An 11,804-nucleotide genomic window follows, 5' to 3' on the forward strand; every position below is an offset into this window, starting at 1 on the left:
TGCTCAGGCGCCCACTACAAATCTTTACTCATAAGCTCTGTTTGGCCTAGAAGGGGCTAGATGCTAAATGAGTAGGGTTGAAAGAGATGCTATTTGAATAAGTAAGAGGACCACTGACACAGGCACGTCCACACTACTCACACTAGAATGTGAGCTTCCACTTTATGTACACACAGGATAAGTTACTTATAGGAATCCATTTCTCCACCACATGTGATAGTACCATATTTTTTCCACTGTAAACACAATCTCAAAACACAAACCTAAAACCTAAAGTACTCATCCGTCCCCTGTCTCTCTCACCACCAACGCAGGCCCGGCTTGTGGCCCTTTGAGCAGAAGAGCCAAGGCTGAAAATGCAGCTGTCGACCATTAAAAACCAGAGCTCACTCTTGATTTTTCTCCATCAGCAAAGCTGTCACTGAGCCTCACAATCGGCACCAAAAACGTGGGATGAATTAGCGAGGCAGAAGACTAATGAGCATAGGCCTTTTATAGATGGGCATGAGGCTGTGTTACTGACAAAGGTAGGGTTCTCTAAAAACTCGGGGCAGCCATTTATTTACAAACATTGTAAACAGTACAAGATACTTGAGAGGTTTAAACAGTTAATGTGAGAAAAATACCAACAGGTCATGACACTAAATTCAACTGTTCCTGATGTGAGGCGGAGCTCTAGAAACTGAACTCCAACTCTGGTTCAGTCGTCTTCCTACTGCTGTTCATCCCATTTCATCCTTTCGAACCAGAAAAGACTTGAGAAACCTCCCCACAGCAGCTCTAGGATGAACTGAAGTCTGCACAGTCCAGTCAGATCTTCACAAGGAACTGGCTTCTATCCAGCTTCCCCCTCTCTTTAAGGTAGGCAAACAGGTGCCTTCTGCGTCTCCACGTGACCTTAATCCCGTACTTCTCCTCAGGGGTGTCCTTGACCAGAACAGGCCCCGGCTCTGGGCTGCTGGGAGTCCTGGGGCCAAGGAAGCAGCTTGGAAGGCTGTTTTCCTTCTGGTCTGGGGAAGACCCCGGGGTCTGGATGTCAGGGGGTGTGAACACATGAGGTAGACTTTGAGGTACGTGCACCGACAGTTCTCCACAGCTCTGGGGACTGAACAATGGCACTAAAGGTCTTCTGGGTGGGTCCTTTCCTGAGTCCTGGGGCTGTACTCCCTTGGATAGCAACAAGGTCTCTGAACTGGAAGACTGTGGACTCTCAAAGGTTAGACATGGAAACTTGCACGTAGATCTCCGAGTGGGGCGTCTTGCCTGGTCTCGGTGATGCTTCCGGTGTATCAGAAACCGGCTTTCTGCTGCTGTATCGAACTCAGGTGATACCTGTGCATAAAAAAAAGATGGTGGTGGTGGTGAGCCAACTGCAAAGGAACTATAGTAAATGGGTGCGTACGATCCTTTATTTTTGTCCAGAATCCTGAGGATTCACTACAATACAGGACAAACACCTATCCAGCTATGTGGTACAAGAAGAAGGCAAGAGACCTGGGCCAGCTATCCAATCACTCTGCCCTTCGGGGTGCTCCTGAGGAAGACAAGACATCTCTCACCGCACACTACACTGCTAGTGCCTGATTAACTCCCTGTCCTTAAACTTCCTGAGAGCAGGGTTGGAAGGATCCTTGGGGGCAGAACCCAGGCTCAGCATTCTCAGAGCAGTCCTCAGGAGGGCAGGGACAGACTGACTGTCCAATGCCTGGTTGAGGGCCTGGCAAGAAGGTCTTCTGCAAATAATGAATGGCAGGCCCACGGAAGTGACTGTTGAGGTGTGGGATCTAATACACGTGTTTATTCAATCAATGCTTATGGGTTTCTTTTGTTAAGATAGTCTCACCATAAAGTCCAGGCTGGCTTTCACCTTGAGATCATTCTGCCTCAGCCTCCCAATGCTAGATTTGCATGGATTAGCATGACATTTTTGGAAGGAGTTTTCTCCACTAAGGTTCAGTCAACTCGTAGAATACCTAGTATTTTTCATATAAAATCCAGGAAATCATCTTTCATTTTTTTCACCTTTCTAGCTTCTTCACCCAGCTACTGGGTAGTAAAGTGTTCGATCAGAACTTTTCGGGAGAACCCGGCAGAGGAGACTCCAATACCATATAATGCATGTGAATGAAGAAAAGAGGATATATCAGACAATACCATAGCCAGGAAAAGTAACTATTTCCCTGACCCTGCTCCAAAAGGATTAAGAGTCAGTATTCTGAAAACCCTAACATAGTAAAGGTCAAAGAATTGCCAGGACCTACCCAGGAAGTGACTGTGCTCTGATCAATGGGCTTGCTGGGCACCTGAACAGTGTGGGTAATGGGCTGCTGGTGAGATTCATAATGGTGTTTGGGGCCCTCCAGTGGCTGTTGGTGGAATAGCAGCTGGGCTTTCTGGGACTGTCTGCGTCTCTTTTTGGGAGGCATCAATAGGTAAATGAAGAGCAGTTAGTAACCACATGGTGCAGGTTGCCTTCCTGGTCTGGATCAGGGTCCAGTTGCAAACCATACCTGGAAAGAAGAAACAAAAACGGGGCGGGGGGAAATCATGTGGGTGACACCCTTTCCCCAATTCTTCATGACATCAGGCTAACCAGTCTACCAGAAACTATCAATCAGACTCAGGTTGTAAAGAAAACAGCTTCCTTTTTTTTTTTTTTTTTTAAATTTTTCAAGACAGGGTTTCTCTGTGTAGCTCTGGCTGTGCTGAAACTCACTCTATAGACCAGGCTGGCCTCGAACTCAGAAATCTGCCTGCCTCTGACTCCCAAGTACTGGTATGTGCCACCACTGCCCGGCTGAAAACAGCTTCCTATACCACCATGAGAAACATTATCTTATCCATATATTCAAGGAACCTCATTCAATGAGCACCTGTGGAACTCATGTTATTGTGCCATACTAAGTGCCAGGAATTAAAGATGGGCAAGTACTTAGTCACAGTACTGAGTACTAAGTTTCTGTATTTATACAGAGGTCCCTGTTTTTGAGGCACGGTGGTACAGCACTTGCCTAACATTCACAAAGCCTTTGGTTTCAGTCCCCAGAACTGCAAAAGAGGGGACAGTGGAAAGGAAGAAGGAAAGGAAGGAGAAGAGAGCTGACCAGAACGAAACAATCATAGCTCAGTATAGTACAGTTCACTTCAGTTCTCGTCAGAGAAGGCTTTCTGGGTAGGAGGACATGTAGGAGAGCCGGGAGAAGTAGAAAGCAGGAAGGTCACTGGAGGCCTAGGGGCACCACATGCAAAGATGGCCACAGCTGAGCATGGAAGGTCACTGGAGCCTGAGGGGCACCACATGCAAAGATGGCCACAGCTGAGCACGGGAGGTCACTGGAGGCCAAGGGGCACCGCATGCAAAGATGGCCACAGCTGAGCACGGGAGGTCACTGGAGGCCAAGGGGCACCGCATGCAAAGATGGCCACAGCTGGGCACGGGGCACATGCTAACTAGCCCAACTGAGGCCAGAGATCAGGAGTTCAAATAATGATTAGGCTACACACAAAAAACCTCTACACACAAAAGCCAAACCAAGATGGATGTGGTGGGGCATGCCCATGACCTCAGCTTGTAGGAGAGGAGGCAGGAGGATCCGGAGCTCAAGGTTGCCTGTGGCTAGAGAGAGACGAAAAAGCTGTCTTGTGAACTCAGAGAATTACGAGCTCACTGTACACACAGCAGGAAAGGTAGCTCAGCAGTAAGGAACGTGCCTCAAAAAACCGGGCTTGCCGGGCGTGGTGGCGCACGCAGGCGGATTTCTGAGTTCAAGGCCAGCCTGGTCTACAGAGTGAGTTCCAGGACAGCCAGGGCTACACAGAGAAACCCTGTCTCGAAAAACCAAAAAACAAACCCAAGGGCTTGAGTTTGATCTCCAGAACTCACAAAAACGTGGAAGGCCGAAACCAATTCCCAAAAGACGTCCTTTGACATCCGCAGGTGTGGCATGTGTCCTCACACACGATGTCACTATCTGTGAGGCAGTGACTATCTAGCTAACAAAATAAAAATGGAAAAGAGGCTGGGGTGGTAACATCCACCTTAAATCCCAGCATTCAGGAGGCAGGCAGATCTCGGAGTCAGAGATCAACCAGGTCTATACAGTGAGTTCCACGACAGTAAGGGGATACAAAGTGAGATGCTATTTTTAAAAACATTTTAAAGGATGAATGACAAAAAATAGTATTAGACATGGTGTCAACATTGGGTCTGAAAACCAGGTGAGGCCACATGAATGTGGGATTGGGTTGAGTAATCATTAGAGGTTTTCAAATAGAACCTTGTGATCACATCTCGGTTTTGTTAAAAGACAAACAACAACAACAACAACAACAACAAAAAGAACAGCCCACAGATTCTCTAGCATATAAGGAGATGTCAACTGAGTTACGGAATGAGTCCCATGTACTTAGCATCCAGCTAGTTCAATCCTGACTCTAGGGATCTATCAATTTCCCTACCCTTGCATGATTTTGAATCTATTCTTTTTGGCTTTCAGATTGAACCTCAGGCCTCAGCACGTTAGGCAGTAACTGTACCTCTTGGCTATAGACCAGGCCCCATTGTTATGGCTTTTGAGAGACAGGGTCTCGCATAGCCTCCCCTGGCTTCAAATGCACTATGTAGTCTCCACCTCCCAAGTGATGGGATCACAGGCTCATCCCACTGGGAAGGCAAGCTAAGGAAAGAAGGGCCTGCTCTCCCCCTACAGTTCCAGGGCACAGTGTTGAGGAGTCGCAGCAACGGGAACTTGAAGGCAGCTGGGCACATCACCTTAGCAGGCAGGAAGCAGGTGAATTCTCCGGCTCAGTTTGCTTTTAGTCAATCAATCCACAGCCCATGAAATAGGGCCACATCCCGTCTCAGTTTTAGCTATATAATCTCTTACCCAAACAAAATCTAAGTCAGGTTTTGGCTCATTTCTGCTCAACCTTTGCCTATTTTTTATTAATTTTTGAGATAAGAGTCCCGTTATGTAGCCTTGGCTAGCCTGGGTCTCGCTATGTAGACCTGGCTGGCCTGGAATTCACAGAGATCGGCCTGCCTCTGCCTCCTGGGTGCTGGGATTAAAGGCGTGAGCCACCACACTCTGCTCACTCTTCAAACACAGTCTTATTATGTAGCCCAGAATAGACAAATGTGAGGCCCTTTTGTTTCACACCAGGATTATTGGTGCGTGCCACATACCTAGCTGCTTACAACTTCTGACTGTGTTCCTTTAATTATTAGATAAGAACAAAATTCAGAAAGGCGAAGACCCTGCGTCCTGTCTCATAGCATACCACACTCACCGCGTCTTAGTTCAAATGCCTATGACCTTCAGTCTTTGTACTCATCAGGCCTCCTCCGGTCAAAGTAGCTCTCCCTTCTCTATCTACTTCAAGGTTTCCCTCCCTTTTGTGTAATGGGTAACTGATCTTACACCGCGTTCTCAGCTCCTTTTAGAAAAAAAAAAAAAAAAAGGAAAGAAGAACGGTTTTACTGTCCTAAGTCAAGATTTTCTCATTAAAATAAACACTCAAAGTTATCGCAGGAGGCTGCGGGAGGGCGAACCAGTGACCCCGGCTACTCCGAAGGCGGAAACACGAGGATCCAGAATTCTACACATGGGGAGACCTTGTGTCAGACAAAACCCACCGGCCTCTAACCTGTTCCTCTGTAGCTAGAATTCTACCGTCTGTTCATCTCATTCTGTGCTCCCTCGCCATCAGACGCTGAGCCCGGGGGAAGGACGCCCGGGTCTGCCGCTGTATCCTCCGCTCTTTTCGTAAAGTCCGTCGAGGGAATAAAATGATCGTCGGGACACCTCGGGGCTGGGGCCCGGGAGGAGGCGGCCCCAGACCGGGGCGGGGCGGAGCCACGTAACCGCAAGTCTGGGGGCAGACGCCCAAGCCGGACCCCACTCAGCCGCGTGGGCTGAGCTGGGCGGGGGACCCGGGGGTGGCCGAGCGGGTAGCCAGCCAGCCCGGGGGAGTGGCGTACGCTGTCCCGGAAGGAAGTCGACCACCGAGGCAGGGCAGTCCGGAGCGGGACGGGGCGGAGCAGGCTGCTGACCGCCGTCCGCGCGTCCCCGCGTCCCTCCCGCCGCCCCTCGAGCCCCGCCGGGGCCGCCTTACCCGCCCTCACGGACCGCGGCCGCCGCTCCTCAGGACGCCGAGCGTTCGGGGCCGGAACCCGGAGACAAGCCGGTGCCGATTGGCGACGCTCCGTCACGTGACCGCAACGCTCCGCCGGCGCCAATTTCAAACAGCGGAACAACTGAAAGCGGCGCTGCGGGACCCACCCCCGGCCCGGGCTCCCCCGTCACCCCGCCCCGGCCTCCCATCCCGGCCGTCCCGCCGGGACCCGCCGCCCGGGTCCGGCTCGGCCCCGCGTGGAGCAGGCGCGGCCTGTGAGGTGAGTGGGGTGCGGCCGGGTCCAGGGAGGGCTCGGAGTCGGCACTGCCGGGGCTGTGGGGCGCGAGGGGGTGTTGGGCACCGCCGGGAAGGTCTAAGCCGCCGGCCTCCGCCTTGCCGCCGCGTTCTCCGAGCACCCCGGGACCCTGGGAACGGGCCTGCGCTGGGAGTCTGCACTTGCAGTCAACCCTGCCTCCGCCTCCACCGCTGCAGGGCGGGATCCTAGCTGAGGGTTGGTTGCAAGGTTCCCTGTGGAGTGTGGAGAATGGGGTCGTTGGGGTGGCTCTGCAAGTCGCCTTCCGCTAGAAGATAATGGGAGTGTTAGGGTAAGGCTGGTCAAAGAGAGCTGCCCTATGGTGGTGGTGGTGGTGGTGGGGTGTCTAACATCTGATTGGGGTGGGGTGCAATGTGAAGCAAAACGAAAACTGAGATTTGAAGGTCGAGAGAACGGGGAGTATGAAGAGAGCTGCAGGGTGGAAGGGACCTGAGAACTCTTAAGCAGCTGGCAAACGTCAAAAGAGTGTAATCCCTTTTTGGCAGGTGTCCTAAAGAGACAGCTGCTTTCTCTGTTTCTCACGGGATTGTAAAAGTGACAGGATTTAACTTAATGATAAATTATTCTATATACCTATACAAAAAATCCATAGGAATGCTTTTTCTAAAGACTTCCTTCCTTAGCCTTTCAAAGCCACTTTAGCATAGCCAGGCATAGTGGTGGTGAATGCCTGTAATCTCAGTACCTAGAAAATTAGAGGCCAGAGGCTCAGCAATTCAAAGCCAGCCTGGGCTACAGGAGACTCTGTCTCAAATATAAAAGCCACCTTAAGCATATTAATGATGGCACATCTTAGTTTGGAGATCAGTATTACAATCTTACTTTTGAAGCAGAAGATCAAGGTATATAGAGTATTATACTTACAAGACTAAAATATTGCCGGGCAGTGGTGGAGCACGCCTTTAATCCCAGCATTTGGGAGGCAGAGGCAGGTGGATTTCTGAGTTCCAGGAAGCCAGGGCTACACAGAGAAACCCTGTCTCAAAAACAAACAAACAAAAAACCTAAAATATAGTTACTTTCAGGTACCAAAATGTCACTGTGGAAATGCTTTGCAGATTTTTTGTTGTTGTTGTTTTTGGTTTTTCCAGACAGGGTTTCTCTGTGTAGCCCTGGCTGTCCTGGAACTCATTCTGTAGACCAGGCTGGCCTCGAACTCAGAAATCCACCTGCCTCTGCCTCCCGAGTGCTGGGATTAAAGGCGTGCGCCACGACTGCCTGGCTGCTTTGCAGATTTTGAAAGAAGGAAAACACACTTTAAAAACAAAAAAAATTAATGTACTGGTGCTGGAGAGATGGCTCAGTGGTTAATGGAAGCTCTTGAAAAATAATTTTTTTTTAATTCAAGGGGATTGGGGTTTTTGATTGTAGAACACTTACCAAGCATTCACAGGGCCCCAGGTTCAATCCCTACCACCACATAAACCTGGCCTTGTAGCTGCACCCGTGATTCTAGCAGGTGGGGGCAGGAGAGTCAGAAGTTTAAGGTCCCCTGCGTGATTTGAGACTGACGGAAAAGGTCACTAGGGTATAGCTCAGGAGTAGAGTGGAGTCCTTGCTGACTATGTGTGTAGCCCTGAGTTCAGTCACAGTACTGAAAAGTGTGGGATAAATGAGACCGCACAGTCTGCACCGCATTGCCGTGAGCCATAAGTAGGGAAGTTCCCCCCTTTTGTCTGGGATCTTGCAGAGTAGAGGTTGATCTCCCCAGTGTTGTGGCATAGGACCTCCTGCCTCTACCTCTGTATGCACTGAACCTGTGACCTGCAAAGGTGTAAACTGGCCACGGCATTATCACAGAAAGGACTACAGAATCTATTGTCAGGACTCCTGACTGCCACCTGTCCACCTGACCCATCTCCCCAGTCATTGCAAGTGACCTACCTTCTAATAGACAATGGCAGGCATTTCCACATTCTTGTAGATGGTTCACGTAATCCTTTGGCCAAACATTTAAAAAGATGTTTTTACATTTTTATTGGGGGTAGGATTGGTCCACGTAACACAGCATGTATGTGGAAGATGGAGGGCACGGGTCGGGAGCTGATTCTTCCCACCACTGTGGTCCTGGGCTTAGCAGCTGATGGTTTCAGTCTCTGAGCCATCTTGCCAGCCACACACCCCCCCCCCCAAAAAAAAAAAAAAAAAAAAAACTTTGTCTTGTTTGTTTGCCCTTTCGTAGTACAGGGAACTGAACCTAGGGCCTTGCTATGCAAGCACTCTATCACTAGGCTACATCCTCAACCTGCCCAAACGTTCTTAAGCTTCCAGGGGACCAATGACTCCAGTCCAGTCCCAGGTTCCCATCTTGAAGTGTTTGCTGCAATTTGTAGCTTTCCTTGGTCAGTAATAGGGCTTTCTTTCTTTCTTTCTTTCTTTCTTTCTTTCTTTCTTTCTTTCTTTCTTTTTTTCTTTCATCTGTTTTGAGATAGGGTCTCATGTGGTCCATGCTGACCTTGCAGTCACTCTCTGGCTAGGGGTGACCTTGAACCTAGTAGGTGCTGCGAATACAAGTGTGCATCAAACCTAGTTTCTGCCTTTATTGTCTGAGGGTTTGGCCAAGGTCCGGGCAGCATTCCCCTGGGCCTCTGAGCTTCTGCTTTTGGCCATTCATGCAGTTTGTCTCAGCCTAGCGGATCTGACAGGCAGCTTCTCCTTGCCCTCTGCAGGGTCAAAGCTTGTGATTCTCGATGGAGAGCAAAAGCACAGCTTCACGATGAGAACCAGCCCCCGCCGGCCACTGATTCTCAAAAGACGGAGGCTGTCCCTGCCTGTCCAAAATGCCCCGAGTGAAACATCAGAGGAAGAAGCAAAGAGGTCCCCTGCCCAGCAGGAGCCTACTCCAGCACAGGCCTCCCAAGAGGTGGCAGGGTCCAGCGCTTGCAAATTTCCAGCTGGAATCAAGATTATCAACCACCCCACCACGCCCAACACACAAGTGGTGGCTATCCCCAGCAACGCTGATATCCAGAGCATCATCACAGCGCTAACCGCCAAAGGGAAAGAGAGCGGCAGCAGTGGACCCAACAAGTTCATCCTCATCAGCTCTGGGGGGCCCTCCTCTCACCCTCCCCAGCCTCAGCCTCAAGCCCAAACCAGCAGTGATTCCAAGAGAACAGAGCTGATCACGGAGACGTTGGGACCAAAGCCAGCAGCTAAGGGTGTGCCTGTCCCCAAGCCTCCTGGAGCCCTTCCAAGGCAAAGACAGGAGAGCTATGGTATGTGCTCTGCCAGGCAGATGGGTGTGGAGGTTGGCCTTTCTCCTCACTGGAAAGGTCTTCAGTCAGTCATGCTGATGTCTGGTAGACAGGTTCTAGGAGGAACCAAGGTGAAGGCTTTTGTTTTTTTATTCTTTGAGCATTGAAGCCCCTTAATGCTACTATGCTCTCTTTATGTTGGAAAAGGATTGGTTGGATGGTGGGTGATTGGTTCATCCTTTGTGTTGACATGTGTCTTAGTGACTGTTATGTTACTCTAAAGACACACCATGACCAAGGCAACTCTTACAAAAGAAGGCATCTTTTGCTTACACTTCCAGGGGTTTAGTCCATTATCAACATGGTGGGAAGCATGGCAGCAAGCAGTCACTGGAGCTGAGCAGTAGCTGAGAGTTACATCCTGAGCTGGGCCAGGAGAGGCAGAGAGACCCTGGGCCTGGCATGGGCTTTTGAAACCCTAAAGCCCCCACCCCCACTGGCACACTTTCTCTAACAATGCCACACACCCTAATACTTCTCATCATTTTAAATATCACCACTCACTTGTGACTAAGCATTCAAATATATGTGCCTATGGAAGCCATTCTTATTCATACCTATAAAGAAGTGAATTTCCATTTTCAAGTAATAAACTAAAGCCCAAGGAAGAAAAGTGACTTTTTTGTGTGGCTATCCAAAATTTGCCTTTATGGATGCCTAAGGTCCCTTCTGGCTCATTGAAAGGCAATTTATTATGAATGTCTCCTGAAGTCCATAGTGGAGCAGAATAACTTAGAGCCACAATGATTTATCATGCGTTCCCTGCCCCTTAGAGTACAGGTCTTAGAGGGGTTATCCCCAGCCATTGATTTTGGTAGAGCTGCCGGGCATCTGAAGAGGCTGCTAATGGAGTCTTGGGTTGTTTTCCCTCTAGCTGGTGGTGAGGCGGCAGGCTGCACACTGGACAGCAGCTTAACCAATATCCAGTGGCTTGGAAAGATGAGTTCTGATGGGCTAGGCCCCTGCAGCATTAAGCAGGAACCGGAAGAGAAGGAGAATTGTCACCTGGAGCAGAATCGGGTTAAGGTGAGTTGTTCTGTCACTCATTCGGGAAGTCGGAACTAAAATAGGGAGTTTCTAAGAAGGGAAATGGAGCAAGGAGCTACTGGGGCAACATCCACGTTCTGTTAGCACAGCTTAAGGCTCTTCTATGTAATTTTTTTTTCTTTGTTTATTTGTTTCTTTGTTTGGTTTTTCAAGACGGGGTTTCTCTGTGTAGCCCTGGCTGTCCTGGAACTCACTTGGTAGACCAGGCTGGCCTCAAACTTAGAAATCCACCTGCCTCTGCCTCCCGAGTGCTGGGATTAAAGGTGTATGCCACCACTGCCTGGCCAAAATGTTTCTTTTAAATATTGTTCTTTTGGAGGTATTGGAGAGTGAACCCAAGGCCGAATACTACATAAGACTATGTGCCACTAGGGCGGCGGTGGTGATGCACGCCTTTAAGGGAGGCAGGGCAGGCCTGGTCTGCAGAGTGGGCTCCGTGACAGCCAGAGCTACACAGAGAAATACTGTTTAAAGAGAGAGACAGAGAGAGATGGGATTCTACTAAGCTACATTTTCAGCCCTTTTTATTTTTACTTTGAAGCAGGGTCTGGCTAAAACTGACCTTGCTTGGGCCCTCCTGCCTCTACCCGAGTAACCAGGATTATATGTGCCACCACAGCCCCCTCTCTGGCTTTTGAGTGACTTTACTGTCTGGGACCTCTCACTGTCCCCATCATTGCTCATTAAAGGCATAATCCTCACTTTGTATTTCTCTAGCACTGGGTTTAGTGGCCCTTAGTAAATATTCAGGAAATGGTGAAGGGTCGTAATTCAAGACGCCACTTGGACTTTTAAAGTGGCATCCCAACAGTACAAATTGAATGTAGCAACATTAACACAACAGTTTTATTAGGAGATATACTGTTATATTAATAGCAAAGTAAATTCTATAGGAGTTTTATTTGTATTAAACTATATACTTAAACATATATCTGGACTTGTAAAATTATATCTCAAATTTTTAAACTGAGTGATCAGATCTTTGTCTAAGGCTCATCCAAGTATGTCTTTTGTAAGCATTTTTTTTTTTTTTTTTTTTTTTTTTTTTTTTT

At 49.1% G+C, this 11,804-nt stretch overlaps 2 protein-coding genes across 5 annotated transcripts in view; one reads left to right on the top strand and one right to left on the bottom strand.

The window, feature by feature from the left end:
• Positions 1–515: 515 nt before the first annotated feature.
• Rhno1 (RAD9-HUS1-RAD1 interacting nuclear orphan 1) lies at positions 516–6,145 on the bottom strand. Of its 3 annotated transcripts, XM_029535334.1 has the most exons (4): positions 5,647–5,979; positions 5,290–5,436; positions 2,262–2,510; positions 516–1,332 (listed from the first exon to the last, which is right to left on the bottom strand). In XM_029535334.1, the coding sequence occupies exons 3-4, from the start codon at positions 2,424–2,426 to the stop codon at positions 811–813; spliced, it is 687 nt and encodes a 228-aa protein (XP_029391194.1). In that variant the 5' UTR covers positions 2,427–2,510; positions 5,290–5,436; positions 5,647–5,979; the 3' UTR covers positions 516–810. The 3 variants fall into 3 exon arrangements, with proteins under 3 accessions (XP_029391194.1, XP_021045828.1, XP_029391195.1); XM_021190169.2 differs by lacking the exons at positions 5,290–5,436; positions 5,647–5,979 and adding an exon at positions 6,115–6,145; XM_029535335.1 differs by lacking the exon at positions 5,290–5,436.
• A 2,979-nt stretch (positions 6,146–9,124) lies between these two features.
• Positions 9,125–11,804, top strand: part of Foxm1 (forkhead box M1) — a 10,251-nt gene continuing 7,571 nt past the window's right edge. For both annotated transcript variants that reach the window (XM_029535336.1, XM_021190163.1), the window contains exons 1-2: positions 9,125–9,666; positions 10,580–10,731. In XM_029535336.1, the coding sequence (XP_029391196.1) occupies positions 9,165–9,666; positions 10,580–10,731 (654 nt within the window). In that variant the 5' untranslated portion in view covers positions 9,125–9,164. The remainder of the gene's footprint in view (positions 9,667–10,579; positions 10,732–11,804) is intronic.

The sequence above is a fragment of the Mus pahari genome, chromosome 2 (assembly GCF_900095145.1).
Source record: "Mus pahari chromosome 2, PAHARI_EIJ_v1.1, whole genome shotgun sequence".
Classification (NCBI taxonomy): domain Eukaryota; kingdom Metazoa; phylum Chordata; class Mammalia; order Rodentia; family Muridae; genus Mus; species Mus pahari.

Coding starts and splice junctions, on each gene's coding strand:
- Rhno1 (XM_021190169.2), bottom strand. CDS start 2,426: ATGCCTCCCAAAAAGAGACGCAGACAGTCCCAGAAAGCCCAGCTGCTA. Junction 1,333..2,261: donor AGAGCACAGTCACTTCCTGG/GTAGGTCCTGGC, acceptor TTTTATGCACAG/GTATCACCTGAGTTCGATAC.